Genomic DNA, 22,661 nt, shown 5'->3' with positions numbered 1-22,661 from the left:
TAGTACAGTATGTCAAAAGAAAGTCATAAAAGGTCATGGTAAAGAATGTCCAAAAAGCCATGCTATAGTATGTTGAAAACGTGATAAAAAAAGACATAGTATAGTATGTCAAAAAAAGTTATAGAAAAGTCATATTATAGTACAGTATGTCAAAAGAAGTAATAAAAAGTCATAGAATGTCGAAAAAAGCCATACTTTAGTATGTTGAAAAAAGTGATAAAAAGGTAGCATAGTACTTAAAAAACGTTATACTAGTTTGTCAAAAAAAAGTGGAAAAATGCCACAGTATAGTTACTGTAGTATGTCAAAACATTTATAGAAAAATAATAGTGTAGTATGTCATAAAAAGTCATAGTATGCCAAAAACGTCACAGTATGGTAAGTAAAAAAAGATATAGAAAAGCAACAGGATAGTATGTTGAAAACGTGACAAATAAGACATAGTATAGTATGTGGAAAAAGTAATAAAAGTCATACTATAATACAGAATGTCAAAAGAAGTGATAAAAAGTTATAGTAAAGAATGTTCAAAAAGCCATGTTAAAGTATGATGAAAACGTGAAAACAAGACATAGTATAGTATGTCGAAAAAGTAATAAAAGTCATACTATAGTACAGTATGTCAAAAGAAGTGATAAAAAGTCATAGTAAAGAATGTCGAAAAAAGCCCTACTATAGTATGTAGAAAAAATGATAAAAAAGTCACAAAATAGTATGTCAAAAAAGTGATAGAAAAGCAATGGTATAATATGTTGATGAAAAAGTGATAAAAACGCCATAGTGTGTCAAAAAAGTAATTGTAGAGCTTGTCAAAAAAGCCATGGCATAGTGTTTCAAAGAAAGTGATAAAAAAGCCATAGTATGGGATGTTGAAAAAAGTCATAGTTCAGCATTTTTAAAAAGTGATAGAAAGGCAATAGTATAGTATGTCAAAAAAGTGATAAAAATATCATAGTACAGTATGTCAAAAAAGTCATAGTATAGTATGTCAAAAAAGTAGTAAAAGTCATACAAAGTCAAACTATAGTGCAGTATGTCAAAAGAATTGATAAAAAGTCACAGTGAAGAATGTCCAAAAAGCCATGCTATAGTATGTTGAAAACGTGACAAAAAAGACATAGTATAGTGTGTCAAAAAAAGTTATAGAAAAGTCATACTATAGAACAGTATGTCAAAAGAAATGATTAAAAAGTCATAGTAAAGAATGTCCAAAAAGCCATACTATATAGTATGTTGAAAACGTGAAAATAAAGACATAGTATAGTATGTCGAAAAAGTAATAAAAGTCATACTATAATACAGAATGTCAAAAGAAGTGATAAAACGTTATAGTAAAGAATGTCCAAAAAGCCATGTTAAAGTATGTAGAAAACGTGATAAAAAAGACATAGTATAGTCTGTCGAAAAAAGTTATAGAAAAGTCATACTATAGTACAGTATGTCGAAAGTGGTAAAAAGTCATAGCGAATAATGTCCAAAAAGCCATACTATAGTATGTTGAAAACGTGACAAAAACAACATAGTTTAGTGTTTTGAAGAAAGTGATAAAAAAGCCATAGTATAGGATGTTGAAAACGTGCTAAAAAAGACATAGTATAGTATGTCAAAAAAAGTTATAGAAAAGTAATATTGTAGTATGTCGTGATGTGTATAGGGTGTTGAAAAAGCAATACTATAGTATGTTGAAAACGTGCTAAAAAAGACATAGTATAGTATGTCAAAAAAAGTTATAGAAAAGTTATATTGTAGTATGTCGTGATGTGTAGTGTCTCGAGATATTTTGTTATGAACTGATACTATAAATAAAATTGAATTGAATTTTAAAGGTAAAACGTTATGCTGGTTTGTCAAAAAAAAGTGAAGAAATGCCACAGTATAGTTACTATAGTATGTCAAAAAAGTTGTAAAAAAGTAATAGTGTAGTATGTTATAAAAAGTCATATTATGCCGAAAACGTCATAGTATAGTAAGTCAAAAAAGATATAGAAAAGCAACAGTATAGTATGTTGAAAAAGTAATAAAAGTCATACTATAGTACAATATGTCAAAAGAAGTGATAAAAAGTAATAGTAAAGATTGTCCAAAAAGTAATAGTATAGTATGTCAAAAAAGGTTATCGAAAAGTAATAGTGTAGTAAGTCGTAATGTGTAAAGTGCCTCGAGATATTTTGTAAAGAATTGATACTGTAAATAAAATAAAATTTAATTGAATTGTAGTAAGTCAAAAAAGCAATAAAAAAGCCGTAGTACACTATGTCAAAAAAGTGATAGAAAATCATATGTCAAAAAAGTCACTGTATAGTATGTCGAAAAAGTAACTATAGTACAGTATGCCGGCTGTTCGCCGGTTTTGCCGTCCTGCCTCTCCATTAGAGGGGACGGGAGCGCAGCCACCTTGCAGCCAAATCAAACCGAAAATTCTAACTAGTTCTTTTTGGTCGAGGGTGTTTTCCCTCAAGGTTTTTTTTTCCCCCGCCTCATGCTAACGATAAGGAGGAGGCTTCCCACCGGATGTGTCCGGTGCGTGCTCTGTCACAATACATTTTACGCACGGCAAATATCAGGAAAACTCAACAGCTGTTGTGCATTATAGAGAACATTCCCAATGGTCAGCCCTCTCAAAACAGCGTCTATCTCACTGGCTGTCCGAGGCTATTACCCAAGCTTGTAGCACGGAAGGGGAAGAGCCCTCCCAAGACATTCGAGGTCACTCTACGAGGGCTCTGTCGGCGTCTGCGGCTCTATTTAAGGGCATGGCAGTAGCCGACATCTGCGCGGCAGCCTCCTTGGCTTCTCCGTGCCCTTTCACCCGCTTTTGTCCACAGTCAACGACACATAATGCCGAGTTGGATGTGCACTCAAAAAAGAAAAAGAAAAAAAAAAAGCCGATGCTGTCTCATCTCTCCTGTATCTGGAGTATTTTTTTTGAGACGCAGTACTTAATCTCATACATTGTCATGATCATGTTACATGCACGGAGATAATCATGTCTCTCCGTTGCATGTGCGACAGGGTCAATCACGCCCAATTCCCATAAATTATTAAACTACTGCCATCATATTGCGGGCCATATGAACCTTTCTGGCCACGTCATTGCATGGCAGGCTTTGTCAGAAGAATGACTCTGATTAGGCCTCTTCACATTGTTGCTGGGGAAATGTGGTCTATGTTCGGCTTGTGGGCCCTGTGCCGCAGGTGGCATTGACTACATCAGCTTCGCCCTAACCCAATAGCGTAGCCCTTAGAGGGCAAAGCCTAAACGAAATAGAAAGATAGTTACATAGGTAACTCCAGATTCTATGAGTATAAGCGTGGCCCTCTAAGGTCCGGGCCACCTGCTCCTAGAACATTAGTTGAAGAAAAAGCTGATGTTTTTGGGAGACAAACAACGGGTCCGCTGTGTATATATGCAGTAAATGTGGACGTAGTTGAGGCCTGTGCTTGACGCAAGGGCGGGAAAGAAATTCTTCATGACTGCGCATGCGCGAAGGGATAAACCCAACTATACTCATAGAATCTGGAGTTACCTACGTAACAATCGTTGCTCACCCAACTCGTGATGAACTGAGCTACTGCCACCCCAGCATGCGGAAAAAAGCCATAGTATAGTATGTAAAAAAAAAAAACATATTAAAAAAAAAGTGATAAAAAAGCCACACTACAGCATGTCGCAAAATGCCATAGTACAGTATGTCAGAAAAGTAATAGTATAGTATGTAATAATAAAAAACTTAATAATAATATCTGAGTATACTGCAGTGTGGCAAAAGCTCATAGAATAGTATGTCGAAGAAAGTGATAAAAAGTTTTAGTTTGTCCAAAATAATTATAAAAAAATTACAGTACAGTTTGTTGAAAAAAGTGATAAAAAGCAATAGTATATTGTGTCAAAAAGCCCAAAAGTATGTCCAAAAAAGTGATAAAAAAGCCTTTGTAGAGTATTTCAAAAAACGATTTATGTTGAAATACGCCGTAGTACAGTATGCCGAAGAAAGTGATAAAAAGCCATAGTATACTACGTTGAAAACATTCCAAGTATAGTATGTCAAAAAAAGTGATTCAAAAATCTAAGTGTAGTATTAGAAAAATGCCATGATATATTGTGTGGAAAAAGTGATAAAAAGCCATAGAATAGTTTGTTAAAAAAGTGTTGAAACAGTCCAAGTCTTGTTGAAAAAAGTCATATCATATTATGTCAAAAAAGTTATTAAACAATCCATAGTGTATCAAAGTGGAAAAAAGAGATAAAAAAGCCAAAGTATAGTTAGTTGAAAAATAGTGATGAAAAAGTCATAGTATTGAACAACATGTCAAAAAAGTCATACTATGTAATGTCAAAAAACCTAATTAAGAAAACCATAGTATAGTTTGTCAAAAAAAGTTATGAAAAAGCCATAGTGTAGTATGTCGTAAAAAGCCATATGTCAAAAAAGTGATAAAAAATAGTCAAAAAATAGCCACAAACATCCACAAACCCTAATTTATTCAACAGAGAAAAGCAGAAACTCCTCATCACATTTGAGAAGCAGGAATTAAATGGCTTGAATGATTAAGTGACTAATTGTTTCAGCTTAGCTGGCACTAAATAATAAATTATAACCTGGAAGGAAAGAACCTGAACCTTCTTGGTTTACTCTTCACTGATCATTTTCAGGTACTTTTAGCGCACAAATACAAAGGTGTGTGCGTGTCAATTCACAGGCGTGGGCGTGTCATTTAAAAAGCACACAGGTTTTATTGCATATCAATTTCATGTATAAATTCTTCATAGCATTGGAAAGATTACATTTGGTATACATTGCTATTCTACAGAATTAACATCAGAGTCATATCTTTTCAATGAAATTTCTCTAAAGTACATCTTCAATAATCACAAGCATCAAAAGAACTGCAATTTTCAGAATTGTTCATTATTATTCTACAATCCTTTATTGTTTTTCATTATGTCTTCTCCCACAAGTCTTTTCTAATGTCTTTCAGAGCCAGCTGCCCAACATCTGTAAGGCAGTCAAGAACTTGAAGTCAAATCTACCAGACTAACCACATGTACAATAAGTGCATCTACGGATTCATTTTTTTCTTTTCTTTTTTTTTTTTTCTCATTTTTTAATCTGATACACATTTCACAAATGGACATCATTATGACTGCTAAACACGTCATGCACAATATCTTTTTTTTGTTTGTTTGTTTGTTTTCAATAAACATAACAGAGGCGATATACAACTCAGATTCAAACAAAACAAGCACCATCCATTTAAACCCATATTTTTCAATGATTTGTTTTCTTCAGACAAATGCACCATTGCTTTTCTTTCTTTAAAATACTATACAGTTAAAAAGAAACAATATGTATATTTTTACTTTCTCCTGTAACAGTGGGGGGGAAACAGCAACCATGTTCAATTATGCTGAAACATGTTTCAGCGACCATCTGCCTGAATACTCTGACGTTGGCAAAATGGAATACTTAAATGCCTTCAATTCCTTTGCTTTACACAGCGCTTACTTATTACAGTAGTCCATGACATGAATTACTACATATAGTCAACCTAAAAACTTAGCAACCCAAGCCTTTACATTTTATAACCACAACTTGGGAAAACAATGTGTTTACCATGAATGAAATCTCATTCATTATAATTATAAAAAAGACGTCAGTCTTTAGAAAAATGAGATGATGCAGCAGTCCTAGCATCACACTACCACCTGCTGTCAGGAATAAAAATTACAGTGCTTCTGTTTCAGATTTTTCATTTCTCTCCATGTCGATCTCGAGTTGCTCATCTACTGAAAGTGAAACTAGTCCGAAAATGTGTCTGTGTCCAATGTTCTAGAGACCTAAGCCTGAACAATGTATGGCTTGGACCCATATGGTTTAAGAACTAGTTTGAAAATACAGCATCAGGCCTAGCTCCGAGAGTCCCAGTATCCGCAGGGAGGACCAAGGCAACAATGATCAACAATGCTCACCCACCTGCTCCTGCAGCTATCTACAGTTATCTACAGTTAATGACTCATGCCCCCCATGGCACAGCTACCTTGTAGACCACATGGAATGAGTGTTTAGTATAATCTCAGAAAAACAGGGAATATAAAGTTAAACTCATGATCAAGTGTTTCTGTTTTCTCTGTCAAAAATTAACATTGTAAGGAAGTGTTAGAAGGACCCACCAGCATAATTATGATGTCCATTTTTACTATCTGGGGTTTAGTTTACTTTTTTGGCTTTCATGAGTCCTTGCCTTCATTCTTGCATAATCTGAAGACCAGATGTTCATGCAGATGTGGCTGTATGTTTTAGACGTTTGGATCATGTAATATAAGTAACTAATTTTAAAAAAGGTATTCATGGTTTACACTACATGTATCAAATGAAAAACAGAGGGGAAAGGGAGCTTGATGGGGAAGAAACTGGTCAGATTCAATAATAACAATGTAATGCCCTTTTCTGACACTTACAGTCAAAGTTGTCCAAGTCTGCACCCCCACCTTAATACTTGAACAAGACACATTCAGCATACTGGTTAAAATGGTTGGACTGAAATAGGAAGAAAAAAACTAAACACTGCATGACGTTACAATGCCAAATGGGATCTAAACCTAACTAAAGCTATTTTTTACTATAAATAAAAACAATTAATTTCATGGGTTCTTTCCATTTTGGCACACTAACGCATCAAAACCAGAGATTCTTAATCTCTCTCACGTTCTGATTGGCGTTCATTCCTTCAGTATCAAGAAAAGAGGGATAAAATGACATGCCTTCATTTTCACCCCTCCAGTCATGACAAAACAACCAGAAATAAATACATACACACACACACTTCGGAAATCAAATATATAAGAGTGTAATAAGTAAAGAAAAAACTATGACAGCAAATGCAAGCCCCTTGGAAACGAAATGATTGTCAGAGAACAAAACATTTTCTATGGGTTATTTGGCACATACCACTCTTGCTATGAACATCTAGGTTATTTTGTACATCATATGACAATATCATACAATTTTGGTCCTTCTCTAAAATAATTATATTAACAATTTAGCACCGTGGTGCCTACAACAAAACAATACTGTGGTATCTAATAGGAGAGAAAGTAAATAAAATCAACAAATGACGACGAAATAAACAAGCAGAGAAAGACTTTCCTCATTTTTCGAGTATGATTTAAATTCATTTTCAGCATGATCAAATTGGGTAACCAATTACAATGGCTAGTGTCCCACATAGCTCATCAAAATCACCAGTTGCTGTGCACATTTGAACATTGGACATCATTTCCATGTAATCATTCAAAAATCAACAGTCTACTGTCATTTCCTCAAGTAACATTTAGTGTGGTGCTATTGTTGATTCTGCAGATATACTGAAACATGATCAGTAAATGAGTCACCTGTGATTGGTGGGGAAAAACTTGGAGACAATAGTGCACGCGCCCACTATGTTCCTGGTGAAACAACACCACCTTGTGGACATGCATGCAGTGATGCTGATCTGATGCTGCAGTGCTTGAAGTAGGCGGTGTACACAGACTTTAGAGACGTACTAGTCATTAAGTGTCTTTATGAGAGCCTTACATATGGTCTCTGTGGTGCTGGAGTGAGCCGTGTGGACTTGGGGAGGATCAGAGTAATGCCGAGTTTCAATGCTGTTGAGAAGCATTCATCATGTCCTTCACATCAACAGGAGCTTAGCAGTGCTTTCATTTTGAGTCTTGTGAGACGCCTCACCTAGGGACAATCTCTCCCTCCTCTCACACACACACACATACACACACGAACACACACACACACACACACACACACACACACACACACACACACAAATAAACATGCATATCCACACCAACATATTCTTTCTATCTTGAATGTATGTGACACTGAATTCTTCTCTGGTCTCCACATTTCTTACTACTCATGTCCACTCACTCTCTTGTTTCTATCCATTTGCGAAACTAATGTTTCTCCTCCCACTTCCCCAATCTCTCTCTCTCTCTCTCTCTCTCTCTCTCTCTCTGTCTAGATGTGGTTGAGTGGGTGAAAGCTGCTCGTCTCAGACGGTCCACCTCCCATGCTCAGCCAAGCGTCCAGAGAGTTCTGGGAGGGCGCGTGCAAAGGGTTGTTCTCTGAGAGAGACAGCATCATTGCATAAGCCTGCAGGAGAAGACAGATGACTTTTAACAAGAGGAAACTCAAAGTTTTTCAAACACTCATTTTTAGTAACATTTCTCTTTGTCCAATGACATTTTTATGACATACTAAAAGTCTGACCTTTTTATGACATTTGTTATGGCTTTGTTGGTTGATTTGTCATTTTTTGGGCATACTATACTATAGTGTTTTATGACATTTTGAATGGCATACTATACTATATTATTTTCTATGATTTTTCTAATACTTCATACCATGACTTCTCATGATTTCTTATGACATTTTTCGGACATACTATAGTATGACTTATTATATAACATATTTTACAACATACTATACTATAACTATATTTAACGATTTGTTTTTACAATTGACTGACTGCTTGTGTTTTTTAGCTCCATTGAAGTTCTTGGTAGCAATGTTACCATGTTTCCAGATCTCCAGAAAGTTGTAATAAACTCTAATTGTCCTTTCATTTCTCGACAATATACCTTGTAATTATATTAATAAATTAACATTATTAGACTGTTTTAAGATTGCAGATCAAAAAAAAGATAAGTGCAGTTTACAGGTAATATGTTAGTAAGTGAGAGGAAAAGACAGGGGGGGGGGGGGGGGGAGACACTATTTAGGTACAGTTTCAGCCTATGTTAACTAAATTAACAGCGTTTTCTTTCCTCAAGCATCTGAAAATGTAAAAGGATCCATCTCATCCCTTATCTCTGTATTCTGTCCTTCCTCCTGTTGTATAAGAACAACATGTCTTTCCTGTTCCTCCTCCTTTGAGTTAATATCCAAAGCCAGTCACATACCTGGGTTTTAGCCTGCCTGTACAATGTCTCTTTCAACGCCTCCGACTCTAGTGAAGTGTTAAATATGTCTTTAACATCATAAGGTTGCTTGTCTCTGGCTGCTTTACGTAAGCCCTCCAGGCTCTTGGGAAAACTGGGCAGACCCTCCAGGTCCAAGAGAGAGCCCTCCTCCTCTATACACCTGCACACCGAGGGATTGATAGATGGCAGAAACAGGGCAGCATGGATGGGTAAATAGTAAATGATAGACATAGGGAAGGGAAAAGATGGAGAGTTTATGCAAGGGAAAACGAAAGGAGGACGTTAAGGTGACAGAAAACATGAAGAGAAGAAAAAAAGAAGAGGTACAATTAAAAAGAGGACAGGTAGAGGGAATAAACTCGGAGAAGGAAAAAGAGATTAGAATAGAAGCTGGAGCTGAAAGTGTCTTTTTTTTAGTTTTGGGCGTTGTCTGTTTGGGGAACCCTTGTTCAATCAATGTTTTACTTCTGTCTCATTTTTAATATTGGCATTAGTTATAATGAAAGAAGATGTAACAGGCTGTTTCTGTTTAAAGGTTTGTTACCAGATACAATGTATGGGATATAATAGCTTTGGTTGTAATTGTGTGGAGATTGGACTGTGTTGTTGGTGTAATTCAGTTTTCTGTACAGTTCAAAAAATAAATACCTGCGAGTGTGTTCATAGCTCATAGCTAACGGAGCAGTGTCCGTCTCTTCCTCCTCCTCGTCTTCCTCATACACTCCTGTTGTGACATGAGATGGGGACTCCTGCGCCTCGTCGTGAGACTTCTCTGTTAGGCTGCCTTCCTCCTCCTCCTCATCATCACCCTCCACTTCCTCCTCCTCCTCCTCCAGCCCCTGGAGCCTTAGCTTGGAGTTGGACAAACTGTGGCTGGGTGGGTGTTCCTCCTCAGCCTGGTCTGATCTGCAGAGAGGGATCAAAGGTCAAAGTAGAGAGGAAGTGTTAGTGATGTGTGACTGTTTCTGAAACAACCGTCCTTTTCTTCCCGTAATAAGACATTGATATTTCAGAATAAGAAGCAGCCATTTAGAGCTCATGTAAAGTTATGTTTAACTGGTGTGTGGCACTGCATGATACAAAAGCAAAAAAAAGCAAAGTAAAAAAAAAATATTAGAGGCAAAAAAACAGTTTGAAGTTGTTTTTGGCACTCAAAGCAACAGTTCATATGAGTGTGAACAGTCATGGAGGGCCTAAGGAAAAAGAATCCGAGGTAGTGTGGTAGCAATGTTTTTTCAGAGAAAGGGAACATATTGGTGATCATACTGCAATGATTTAATTGTCTTTACTATTAACATATACACACATATACAGTATATATATATATTTATACACACACACACACACACACACACACACACACACACACATATATATATATATATATATAACAAATTATCAATACCCAAGCCTTATTTGCGTATCACTGAGTGCTATTTTTATTGCTTACAAACAATATTTAAAAAGTGAGAACAACTTCTTTTAGTTTGTTCTCTGTTAGTCTAGAGCTGTGCGGCTGTTATCGTGTCCTGACCATCTAAAAGACATGACAGTCCAACTCCAGTTTCCGCACAAACAACATGGCGAGCTGAGAGTCTGCCTGGAGCGCTTTTCGAACGGCCCACACATGATTAATTGGCCTTCTCCACAGAAACTGAGCAGGAGATGGCCAGCTTCAGACTGGTTCCTGTACGCCATGTAATGGTGGAACATACTTTGTGTGACTGAGGAAAGACGATGGCTGATCTGCAAACAGGCTATCAGCACACCACCATTATGACCTGCCATCTGTACATTTTCCAGCCAGCAACCCCCCCCACCCCATCCCCCACCCCACACACCTTCACGATGTCATGGCTCATGATATCATATCCTCAGGGACGGCAAATTTACCCCTTCCATTTTTTGCCACACAGTGGACATTTATCAACTAAGACAGGATTACCTCTGGGAAGGGGTGCACAGGGACAGGATTGGGTCACACACAGTGGGTGGGTAAATACGGGTAGGGGGACTTTGGGGGTGGGGGGGGTCTCCTCTTTCAATCTAGATTAAATATTACTATAGTCAAATTGCAGAGCTGGTTGGCAGGGGGGAAAGTCCATGCCTGTGGATGGAGACAAAAGTGTAGCTCTGACATAGGGGGCCCTGGGTTTTGTCATTTAGTCTAAACACGTCAGTTGGGTGTTTGTGTTAGCGGGCTGGGGGCGCGGATATAGCGAGTGGATGGGGGAAGAGCTCCATCATCAGTGGATCTCCTAGATAAATGCCTCAACCTGAGTCCCCCTTAGGGTCCAAAATGCCAACCATTGTAGCCCAGTTCCAGACAAGAAACCAGCTCCAACTGTAGTTTTATCTAAACCATAGAGCTCAAGCCATGGCCGGGGTCCTTGTTCTGTGTTCATCTAAACCCCCTAACTTGTTTGTTTGAAACTTCCCACCTTCAGAGAAGCAGTGCTGCCTCAGCATCTCCACAGTCCCCAGCTTGGAAACTGGTCAAACAAAGTTTTCATCTGAAAACAAGAGCTACCAGGGACTTTTATTTTGACTGGCTATGATGCTGAAAGAGAAGAGAAACTATTTTGCGAGGGCGGTTAAGAGCGATTACAGATAGTCATCATGAATGTGTGTTTGGCGTTTGACTTCAGTCACTCAGAGGGAGATTAAACAGCGGGCTGTCTGGTGGGAGGACAGAAACCATAATACTTAGTCTCAATTACAGATATTAAAATGTCAGGCCAGCTTGTTGTGGATGAGACTCAGTATTGATCCCAGATGGCAGAGGGGCTAAGTTGCCACTGGGTCTGCTGGCCATAATGCATGTTGACAAGAGGGGGGAATGCTGGAGGAAGAGACAGACAAAGTGAGACTACCAGAAAGGAATTCACATTGAGAATGAGAGTGAGATAAAGAGTCAAGGATAGACGCAAAACCCGTGGCTGGAAGAAAAAACATTTCTTTCTCCTTTTCTTTTCTGATACCCTATTCTTGCCTGAAACCTCTGAAGCTTCCCACCAACTGAGGTATTAACAATGAAAGCATTTCAGGACTTATAACAGGGAGCTGGCCTATTCATCCATGGCCAGAGTGACTGTTTGGCTTAAAAAGAAACCATTTTCATAATTTTAAAAGTTATAGTTTTTAAGAGCAACCACACAAGATGATCACTCCTGCCATAGATACTGGTAAGCAGATTAGTTTACCAACTACAGTAGCATACACCAGGTATGAATTGCAATTTTTCACAAAGACGTATCAAGTAAAACCTTTTGACATGGATGAAATGTACTGTATCCAACTGGAAGAAAGGTGAAAAATGAATGGGAGCAAAGGAGCTGAAGCAAGAGCATGTTTGTTCTATTTTTGTTCAATTTAACTAGTAATGGCTTTTAAAAGTTGCAGTAAGAGGAACTGTTAATGTGCAGTATAGAATTAGGAAACCAACTGAGCTTGGTGACTAGTGCCATACACATTCAAGCCACGAGAGGGCACTGTGCACCAAGTATTAGTATGTACATATGTTACAGTGTGGAGGGAGAAGGACAGGGCTAAAAACTATGAGCAAAACTGTTGTTTCACAAAGCTGGTGTGTAAGTCCCTGCTTTTCTATACCTGCCAGGACTACATGTCTTGATAAGGGGAATCAAAAATGTCTTCAAAGTAGGGACATTTCAACAGTTATTTTTGTTTTAGAGTTAGGTTTGCAGTTAGGTTTAAACTGTTTTTGGTTTAACAATTAGAGCCACCATGAAAAGTAAGAGGGTTAGCCTCATGGGTCAAATATAATCACTGAAGGTCTTTGCATAAATGTTAATACGAATGTGGTCCGTGAGAGCAAGTTTTCCGGTTACCTCTTGTCCAAGGAGCTGGAGGCCTGGTTCATCTCACTGTTGGAAATGAAGTTGCGGATTTCTGAGAAGTATGAGTCCTCCTTCTCATCTAAAAGTGCATGATTGTCTGGCTCGGAGTTTGGGGAGGAGATGGTGGTTCCTAGGTTGGAAAGCATCCCGGACTGTTGGCTCACTGTTGGGAAAAGCATAGAGACATTTTCAATACACAAACACACATGGACATGCACACCAGCCACACACACACACACACACACACACACACACACACACACACACAACCAAACACAACCAAACACAAGTAATTAGTTTGATGATCATACATATAAATAATAGACGAGATTAAGGAAAATACTAAATATTATGACAGCTTTAAAATTAAAAGAGCTGAGTTAAAAGTGGTGAGTGGTTAAAACTTTGTAAAACTGGGCTGAACATATTTTGTCAAACAGGATAATGTTCATGGAATTTGTGTAGAAGAAAAACTGACTGAAGACACGCATTGTTACATTTTGTCAGAACGACTTTTATATATTGTGTTGTGTTGTGTTCTTGATGTTTTTACATAAGCCTTCTTCTGAAAAGTAAAAAGGGGAATACCGCAGTTAAGTACTGTATCACAGGTAACTGAGGAAAGGCACTTTTCTTTGCTAATTTGCAGATACTTCTATTTAGTGTGTTGTGTTTTTTTGTGTTTTGTGTTGTTTTTTTTTGCCTACATGAGATAGCAACAGTGGAGAGATGTCAGGAAACGAGGGAGGGAGACACAACAAAGGTCCTTGGCTAGATTTAAACTGGCAATGTTGCGGTTCAGAGTTGTCATCTTAACCAACTGGGGAAGCCCATAATCTTATCTGTTTTTTTAATCCTGGAACATTAAAATGATAAAAGAGGATGTGACACGGTTCTTAAAAAACTGAACCAAACTACAATGGTCACTCTATATTTTGACATGTGTGACTTGTGTACAGTATGTTTGGGCAAACTTGCATTTATAGGTTTAGAAAAATGTTGTTTAACTTAAGGATGTTTTCTTCATCTGTATCTTTGCAATAGCTATTGAATACTTATAGCATATGTTATTGCTTACTTTAATTTGACTAAGAATTAGTTCTAATAAAGGACATATTAGGAAACAAAACATCTGGGCACTCTGCCACAAGGAACTTGTGTATATATTGCCTCTTATTAACACACTCCAGTCAAACAATGGCAACCCTTGGTATTTGAGAAAGTTAATTATGTTGGTGATGTCACAGCAGTTAACAGCTCCACTGGGTTATAAAAAGTTGCATACGGGGGAAATGAGTGTATCGCCTTGTTTTATTAGGATGCTATTTTGAATTCAGAAATGTAAGCACAATTGTAAAGCATGGATTACTTGGATGTAAATGCTGAAATACATTTAAATCAGTCATTTAGCTACAATTTTCTGTTCTATCCATATTCAGCCTCATACTATCATGCTTGACATAAAAAGGATGTTTTGGAAATGCAGTGGGAAAAGCAAGTGTACATTTTTAAATCGAGTGGTTCTCCTACTTTAAATCATTCCCAGCACCAAGCTGAACATTTGTTGAGGTGAAGATTCAACCTTTTTCCAAAAGGTAATGTGAGCCATTCATTATTTGGTCCCTGTTTAATAACTATATTTCAGTTCTAACAGCGTCACGTTTCTCAGAGAAAAACTGAGTCATAGATATTGCAAACTGACCTGGAATGTTCTCATGCTCGTGCTTCTTGAGATGGCGATCGAGGTTGGTTTGCTGACCAAAGCAGCGGTTGCACAGGTGACACTTGAAGGGTTTCTCCTTGTTATGGATATTGCGGACGTGGCGTTGAAGATTGGATGAGATGCTGAACGAGCGGTCACAGTATTTACACCTGCCGAAAGGAGAACAGAAGGATGTGAACGTGGGTTAAAAGAGCAGCAGAGTAGTATCGTGATCAGGGACTGCACTTTAATCAGAGATGGAGGCAGTGTTCATGTTTAGGCGAGTAAGACATTCCTTAAAGCGTTGCCAAAATGCAACCTAGGGCCGTTTTGGGAATGTACCCTAGTCAAACTGGAATCAACTCGCGTTAGCAGTTGTTGTTTACGCAAGCCGCCATTTTCCCAGTCAAAAATAGGCGATCTCCAAATGTGAATGAATGGACTCCATAGGAGGAAATGTCATTCTGATATGAGGCTCCTTTTTTTAACTACAAGGTCAATATAGTTTTTCACTAACGACAAAACAAGGAATTATCCGTACATTTCTATGGAACTAAGCTTTAGGATCTTTCCATCTTTACTCTCCTACCTCGAATATTTTGGGCTGGCTTGTTTAAAAAAAATCATTGTTTGGGCTTGTAATACCATTTTGTAAGAGCAGGTGAAGGATGACAGGAAAGGGGGGAGAGAGACAGGGGGGATGACATGCAGCAAAGGACCTCGACGCAGGGAATCAGGCAATAGCCATTTCCAATCTGATCCCAGAGTCCATTTTTCTAAAAATAAAATATTTATACCACAGTACGTGGAACTTATTGAGATCATTGATGTTGTCAAATTTGGCCAGAAATTGATCCAGCCAATCATGAAGTGTGGAGAATAGCAGAAAGACAAGAAGACAAATGGAAATACATCAATAAGATTATCTGTGATCGCAAAGTGCCTTTCAGAAAGATTAAAGACCAGACTGCATATAATACCTGTAGGGTTGTTCCCCTGTGTGTGTCCGCAAGTGTCTGGTGAGGTTTGCCGAACGGGGAAATATTTTCCCACAATACCTGGAGGGGAGAATGGTCAGAAAGGCAGGGAAAAGGTTGGTTGACTAATCAGTGTATTTTATCGACACTTCACACATTTGATGTAATATAACACATTTTCATGTAAACATGAAAATGAAAATAACACGCTGCACCACAGGGCACTTACCTGCAGGAGTAACGCTCCTTGCCCTTGCGGAGGATGGCGTCTGAGAGGGAAGGTGGTGGTGAGCGGAAGTTGAACAGTGGATGAGCGTGTTGCAGCGAATTGGGCGGCACGTCCAGTTTTAGAGCGCCAAAGCTCTCAAGCTTCTCTGTCATGTTCTCCATGGCTGACATCTGAGGAGATGGTTGAAAACAAAAAAATTGGAAGCAGGTAGGATCAAATTTTTTTATGAGATTTATTTTATTTATTTAAGATTTTTTATGAGAATCAAGAGATTTTCTGAAGTGGGCAAAGTAAAGTGGTGAAGATTGCGGTATTACTTGGTTATTAAGGATTTAATTAGAAACCTTGCAGTATGTGTGTAAAAAGAGCAAAGGAAGCATTGAAAACAAAGACACAATGTCAGAAAAAGCAGGGAACGAGGGAAAGAGACAGAGAGCGGAAGCTTTGAGGAAGCAGTATATCAGAGGTTAGCCTTGTTTGTTGCCTCTATGACCTATAACACATTCACAAACTCTGAAGTACCATTCCTCCAAGCCCCCCGCCCCCTCCCCCTTCCTTACCCTCACCTCCAGCTTCAGTGCTTTGTTCTCTATCTCTTACCTTCTCCTGCTGAAGCTACTGTTGTAGGCCGGCAAACTGGCTAAATGAGGCATTCAAGAGCCCCGACCGGAGCTGTACAATATACTTTGAGAAACCCCCAACTGATAGCCGCTTCCCCACTCGTGAAAGCTTGTGAACAAAGGGGTGGAGTTATGTAGGAGTTTATTTGCCCAAAACAGCTTACATCCTTCCCTTTTTGGTGAATACGGGACAAGAGAGACAGGGACAGACACTCCGTCTCGATGTGTTTATTTGCAGTCTGAGAACGGGGGGGGGGGGGGGGGGGGGAATTACGTCATGAGACTGAATTAGAGGTGGCATTGTGTTTGGATCACTGGGAGGATCACAGTTGAGACTGATATGAGAAGCTTTTACAGGGGAGTCTGTGAAAGCTATTCATGTGGGGGATATTGATCAATAATGAGATGATGCCTCATCATCCAATGATGAATAAAACAAGGTTATGAGTACGGCGGGGATTAGATTTGAGAAGAGGTGCCATTATGAATCGTTTGCTTGCAAATTACAGGAAAATAATTTATGTTAGCTATTTTTATACCAATCATTTGTAAAGGCATGACAACACACATGTATGTGTAATCATATATGAACATTTATCTGTCTGCCCGTGCACCAAATGAATTATTTGCAAAGTCACATTTGATAGAGGACACAGATTTCCAGGTCAGATTAAACTGTTTCCCCAACAAGAGCCCCCCATTCTCCTGGAGACAAACACAGGATGTCCTTGATGGACACGGTGCTATTATCTAGCCAGCCAGCCACAGAGAAAAAAAACTTGGAGGGTGTTGAGTTATTAGCTGGCCTGTGGGCTCCCAGTACTTGAAACAATGCCACAACCAAGATTAGCATGGCCAAGAGAGTTTGTTACAATTCGATCAGCTGTTATTCTCTCTTTTATTAATACTATCCTTCCTTGTAATCAAGATTTGTAGAGGTAGGGAGGGTCTGGGGACAGTCGAACAATGTGACTGATTATCAAAGGAGCTGCGATAACATACTGTGTCTTGTGAAAAAGGTAGAAGTGGCGAGGTTCACAGGCGCCATTCAATAAACAAAGGAAGAAATCATACAGAACCCTTGAGAAAATAACATCAACACTGTGGAATGATGGTGCATAGGGCCCTATCAATTCAGGTTGGAGCAGCGTGGGAGGCAGGAGTGAGGTATTTTCACATAATACATGGTTTATAAATAATAGTAGATTGTATCTGGGGATAATCAGACTGTTTGCAATTCCCGTTCGGTATTCCCTCATTGTAGGTTCTTTAAAATGCATGTAACATTGGTTGTTTCTACAAAAGATTAAACCGATTTTATATTTATAGATATAGATTTATAGATATAGATATAAAGTGTGTCTGTTTGTGTGCTGTAAACGTACCTGTGGATGGAAGAGTGGCGGTGAGGGCCTGAGGAATTTTTCCTTCAGCGCTCCTACGGGGTCGAGTAGCTTCCTCTTTTCCACCCTGCTGGACCAACAACAAGGCAGAGGGTTACGTACCAAGGTCAGAAATTATCTACAACCTCTAACCACACACTTAACACCAACCTCAATGGTTCTTCAATATGTGAACATAAAAGAATTAGGGTTGCTTTTGTGGAAAAAGCTGTTTCTGGTGTAATCAGGGCTGAAATACCTGTATATGGGGTCCATGAAGAATGCTGAGGGCTTGGCGTATTGAAGGGGTGGTGGCTGGTGTGGCTGTGCCTGGGGCTGCTGATGCTGGGTGATGGAGGATTGGAGCAACAACTGGGAATGGGCGTGTGAAAACCCAGATGGGGTTTCATCCTTGATGGAGACCCCTTTTCCAATGCCAAAGATGTGGTTCTTTCTATTTTGTGGCTCAGCTGCCACACCATTATGACCACCTCGGATCCGGCCACCAATGCTGAGGTCCAACGGCTGCTCTTCACCGCTAGATAATGCTAAATGTCCACTACTGCTGCCCGTACTGCTAGGGTTTGAAGGGTTTGTTGGGATTGGAGGAGCTAATTTGGTCTCCTTGGGCTTTGTGGTGAGATCAAATGGGGACTCCCCTGTGGAAGCAGGAGCTCCTGGGGCACCAGAAACCATCTTGTGCAGCTGCTCGCGAGGTGACTTGGGCTCTGTTTTGAAGAACATGCTAGGATTGAGGGCACCTCGATCAGGGTTGAAGGGATAAAGGGAGTTGTGGAAGTTGGGCAAAAACTGGAAGGGAAACATGGAATGGTAGGGCAATGGACCCATCTTCTTCTCCTGATGGAGACCAATCAAACCTGGACCAAAATACTTCTCCGCAATAGAGGCAATGGCTTTGATGGAATCTGTGGATGCATTGGCATTTGTGTTGGTGGGCGGGAGGGCTTGCTCATCAGGCGGAGGGAAGAAGGAGTGCTGGGATGATGCAGAAGAAAGAAAGGGACGATCAATAGCAAAGTTTCCAGAACTAGACACGGCTGATATCAACGCACTGTTCGTGTCTTCTAACTGGTGGCCTTCTTGACTTGATATGGCCCCAGACGGCTTCCTTCTTTTACCACTTCGCTCACGTTCACTCTCTCCATCGCTTTCCAGGTCAGAACCATCACCTGAAGCAGTACCAGTGGTGGTGTCCAAATCTGTCCCACTTGTGGTATTAACATCTTCAAGGTCACTACCGTCAGACATGTCTGCCATCTTAGATTTTGGCTTGGCTTCTCCAGAAGACAAATCTAGTTTGTTCTCTTTTTCTCGGTCTTCCAGCTGACTCAAACTGTTACCTCCATTGCTGTTTGTGGAGCTAACCAGGGACAGTGGAGGGGCATCTAGGGGACTCCGAGGCAGTTTCACCTCCTGACTGCCTCCTGACTGCTTTAGCAGTGAACTAGCCGGCAATAAAGGTGGTCGTGGATACAGTGATGGGGAGAAGATACCTGGGAAACCATGAGGGAGGGATGGGAATCCATGGGGTCCTGGGGAGAAGGGCAAGCCAGTGTGAGGGTGAGGTCGGGAGGGAAAGTAGTCAGTGAAGCCTAAACCTGACTGGTTTAGACCTTGAAGGTGGGGATGGTGGGACTTGGCCTTGGCCATAATGGGGCTGGAGCTCATGGGGATGCCAGGGTTGAACATCCCTGCCGGAGAGCCATAATGGTTTTTGCCTTCACAGAAGCGGCGATGCTTGTTGAGGGAGGAGGTAGTGCTGAACAACTGCCCACAGTCCTTACACTTGATCTGGGTGCGGCAGTCAGCATGCATACGCTTGTGGCGGCAGAGATTGGAAAACTGGGTGTAGGACTTGTGGCACACCTCGCCTGGGGGAGCAAAAAAACGCAGCCCATCAGGGCCTGGTTAAACCCATTTTAACACTGTCTCTAACTTTGTATACCAAATCAACAGCAACACATACATCTAAATGGTAACTGCTGATGAAATAGCTCTAGAAAAGAAAGGGACTGTTTTCTATGGATGAAAACAAAAAAACAAAAAATCTACTGTATCAACATTGTATGTATTTTACAATAATAATTGAACATGCATGTTATGTTAATCAATTCCTTAAAGAGAGGGAAAGGTATCTTATCCATCATTGAATAGGATGTATAATTATCATTCATTATTATTATAGTAGTAGTAGTCCAAACTAATTTAAACTACATGTTATAAAGTTTTGCTGTAAAAAAGAGCATATGTGAACATGTCAAATCTATTATTTACAATATATAATCAAGTTAATTGCAATGCAAATATGATCCCTGGACCTGTATGCCTGGTTCCTGATTCAGACGATTAAAATATGATCAAAAAGTTGGCGTACGTGGAGAAGAAAGAGAATGCAGGGTGATGGAGAAGTACATGAGGTGGAAAGAAAATAGGTATAAAATAAATGGACTGTTAAGAATAAAGGAGTCATTAACTTCCAAAGCTCTCACTTACAGATAAAGGGTTTGACACTGCTGTGGATGTGCTTATGCTGTTTGAGGCCTGACGAAGTGGCAAAGGTCTTGCCACACTCAGGACATGTGTGAGCGCGTGCACCCACGTGCTGGGAGCGGATGTGACGCTGAAGGTTGCTGGGATCTGTGAACACCTAAAATTTGAAATAAGTGTATAAAAATACTATGTATGCCATAATTAACAATGAAAAAATGCTGTTCTTTCAAAATTACTTAATGTACTGTATGTCCATTACTATTATGAATGAAGACTAAAAAACAAGACCAGCAGAATTTCTGAAGCAGATAAAGCCTGTGTGTTCAGTGCACAACTTACGTGCCGGGTATGCTGTACCTTATCACAGTTTTCACACTCAAAGCGCTTGCCGCTGTCATGTGACATCTGGTGACGGATGAGGTTGGACTTCCAGTTGAAGGCTTTGGGGCACTGGTCACACTTGTACTCCCTCTCCTCTGTATGGACTATCATGTGTTGGCCCAGACTTGATAAAGAGAGTACACGACCATCAGTGAAATGGACTGAATGTGTTGAATGTGTACATCTTTATAAGTACTGAAGTGTGGTAGTTATCATGTGTCTGTGTACCTGTACTCATTTGGGAAGATCTTCTCACAGTCCTTACACTCGTGGACAGGCTCGTCACTGTCCTCACGTTCCTGTTTGAAGTCCTCTCTCAGTGTGTCAAAGATGGAGCCGGAACTGGAGCACGAGTACTTCTGGTGCCGCCGCAGCTCAAGTGTTGAGGAGAACAGCTCATCACAGTCTTCACAGCGGTACATCTGCTCGTCTACACACACACACACACACACACACACACACACACACATACATACATACAGAGAGAGAGAGAGAGAGAGAGATTTGTTTAGCAATCACACAATTACGCTTCCTGAAATAGGTAATATCCATTGAAGTCTAACATATATGCTTAACAAATATGATATGGCAACACTTTTTTTTATTGTGATATTGTTAGAAGGATACCTGTTAACAATAAAAACTAAATTCCTTCTTCATTCCTTTTGTCAAAACTGCATTTTCCAGTTTCACCATTCTTGGAAAAATATCTTTCTCATTTATCATCCTATAAAATATCTTATATTAAAAAATACATAGAAATATTTTTTAAAAATGAAAAAGTCCTGATAAAGATAAAATCAAAACTTAAAGTAACAGCCCCCGATTGTATCTTTAGGAACAGGACAGAAATGTTTATATATATATTACTATTAACTATTCAACATTTTAGGCAGTAACTAGGACAGTCCACAGGAGGACATTTATTTGTCTCCATTTGGCTTTAGTATGCAAACAAAAAGGAATACATGTTCTGTGAGTCAAGACAAAACCAACTTTGCTGTGCACAAAGAAACAATTAAGTGCTGCTTTGCATACTTGTATTTACTAACTTCTGTAGGTTGCATCTCCCTTATGCAGAACCAATCATCCAGTTGTATATAACAACTGTTGATATACTAAACAAGAAGAAACATATATTACATGTACATGTGTTACTTTCTGCTAAATAGACTCCCATTCAAATGGTAAAAGCAACAATCCTGCAATTGATATTCACATAAAATGGAAATCAATTAGCAGTGAAATGTAGCCTTAATTAACACAGTTAATTCCTTGTTAAAGCAAGTGTTTGCTTGAGACTGTAGGTGTAATAGCACACAGGGGAAACAATAGGGGCCGGTCTTCCCCTTCCATGTTGATAACCTTTACAATACTTCTAACCACCAAGGTCAAATACATAAAACTTGGGCAAGCGTTTTCAATAGCAAGTTCCTGAGTCAGACGCCAAGTTCAACAGATCAGGGGAAAGCCCAGTGGAGTGTCTTTGTGCACAGCCAATAATGTGTGTATGAGTGTGCATGTGAACATTTTCCAAAAGGAATGAGCCACAAGCAACAGAAGTAAGCAGGGGCAGAGTGGCGCCAACCCCATGGTGATTTCAGCTCCAAGCTGCCATACCCTCTTTGCCATGACCCAAGCAGCCAACGCCTGACTCCTCCCCCCCCCCCAGGTGTCCCAACACTCCATGCACACACCCATCCATCATTTCAAGCTGCACTAAATGAGTTTATCCAAAATGACTTACAGTGCATGGCTCACCTGCTTTCTACGGCATGTGACCGTTTATCCAGCTGGAACTTCTTGGGCAAATTAAAAGGGCATTAGTGTAGCAACATCAATGTGTCTAACCTCGGGGAGAAGGATAAATGACCTTCTGGTCAATGGGCCATTACACTGAGCTCAGATGCTAAACTAACTCACTGACTTTGACACCAGTGTGCACATACAGTGGGTACGGAAAGTATTCAGACCCCTTTAAATTTTTCACTCTTTGTTTCATTGCAGCCTTTTTCC

At 39.5% G+C, this 22,661-nt stretch overlaps 1 protein-coding gene across 10 annotated transcripts in view; it reads right to left on the bottom strand.

Moving 5' to 3' along the window:
- Window positions 1-4,712: 4,712 nt before the first annotated feature.
- The window catches only part of prdm16 (PR domain containing 16), a 177,406-nt gene continuing 159,457 nt past the window's right edge, over window positions 4,713-22,661 (bottom strand). For 3 of the 10 annotated variants that reach the window (XM_034876096.1, XM_034876097.1, XM_034876103.1), the window contains 12 exons: window positions 20,874-21,075; window positions 20,604-20,769; window positions 20,268-20,421; window positions 18,013-19,678; window positions 17,757-17,844; window positions 15,752-15,921; window positions 15,526-15,603; window positions 14,546-14,715; window positions 12,835-13,006; window positions 9,632-9,889; window positions 8,963-9,143; window positions 4,713-8,153 (listed from right to left, as the gene is read on the bottom strand). In XM_034876096.1, coding sequence (XP_034731987.1) covers window positions 8,019-8,153; window positions 8,963-9,143; window positions 9,632-9,889; window positions 12,835-13,006; window positions 14,546-14,715; window positions 15,526-15,603; window positions 15,752-15,921; window positions 17,757-17,844; window positions 18,013-19,678; window positions 20,268-20,421; window positions 20,604-20,769; window positions 20,874-21,075 — 3,440 coding nt within the window. In that variant the 3' untranslated portion in view covers window positions 4,713-8,018. The remainder of the gene's footprint in view (window positions 8,154-8,962; window positions 9,144-9,631; window positions 9,890-12,834; window positions 13,007-14,545; window positions 14,716-15,525; window positions 15,604-15,751; window positions 15,922-17,756; window positions 17,845-18,012; window positions 19,679-20,267; window positions 20,422-20,603; window positions 20,770-20,873; window positions 21,076-22,661) is intronic. The other 7 variants (XM_034876098.1, XM_034876104.1, XM_034876099.1 and 4 more) reach the window with 7 other exon arrangements.

Source organism: Etheostoma cragini, chromosome 7, assembly GCF_013103735.1.
Source record: "Etheostoma cragini isolate CJK2018 chromosome 7, CSU_Ecrag_1.0, whole genome shotgun sequence".
NCBI lineage: Eukaryota > Metazoa > Chordata > Actinopteri > Perciformes > Percidae > Etheostoma > Etheostoma cragini.
The sequence above is the reverse complement of the archived record's forward strand: the minus strand, read 5'-3'. Positions and strand labels throughout refer to the sequence as shown.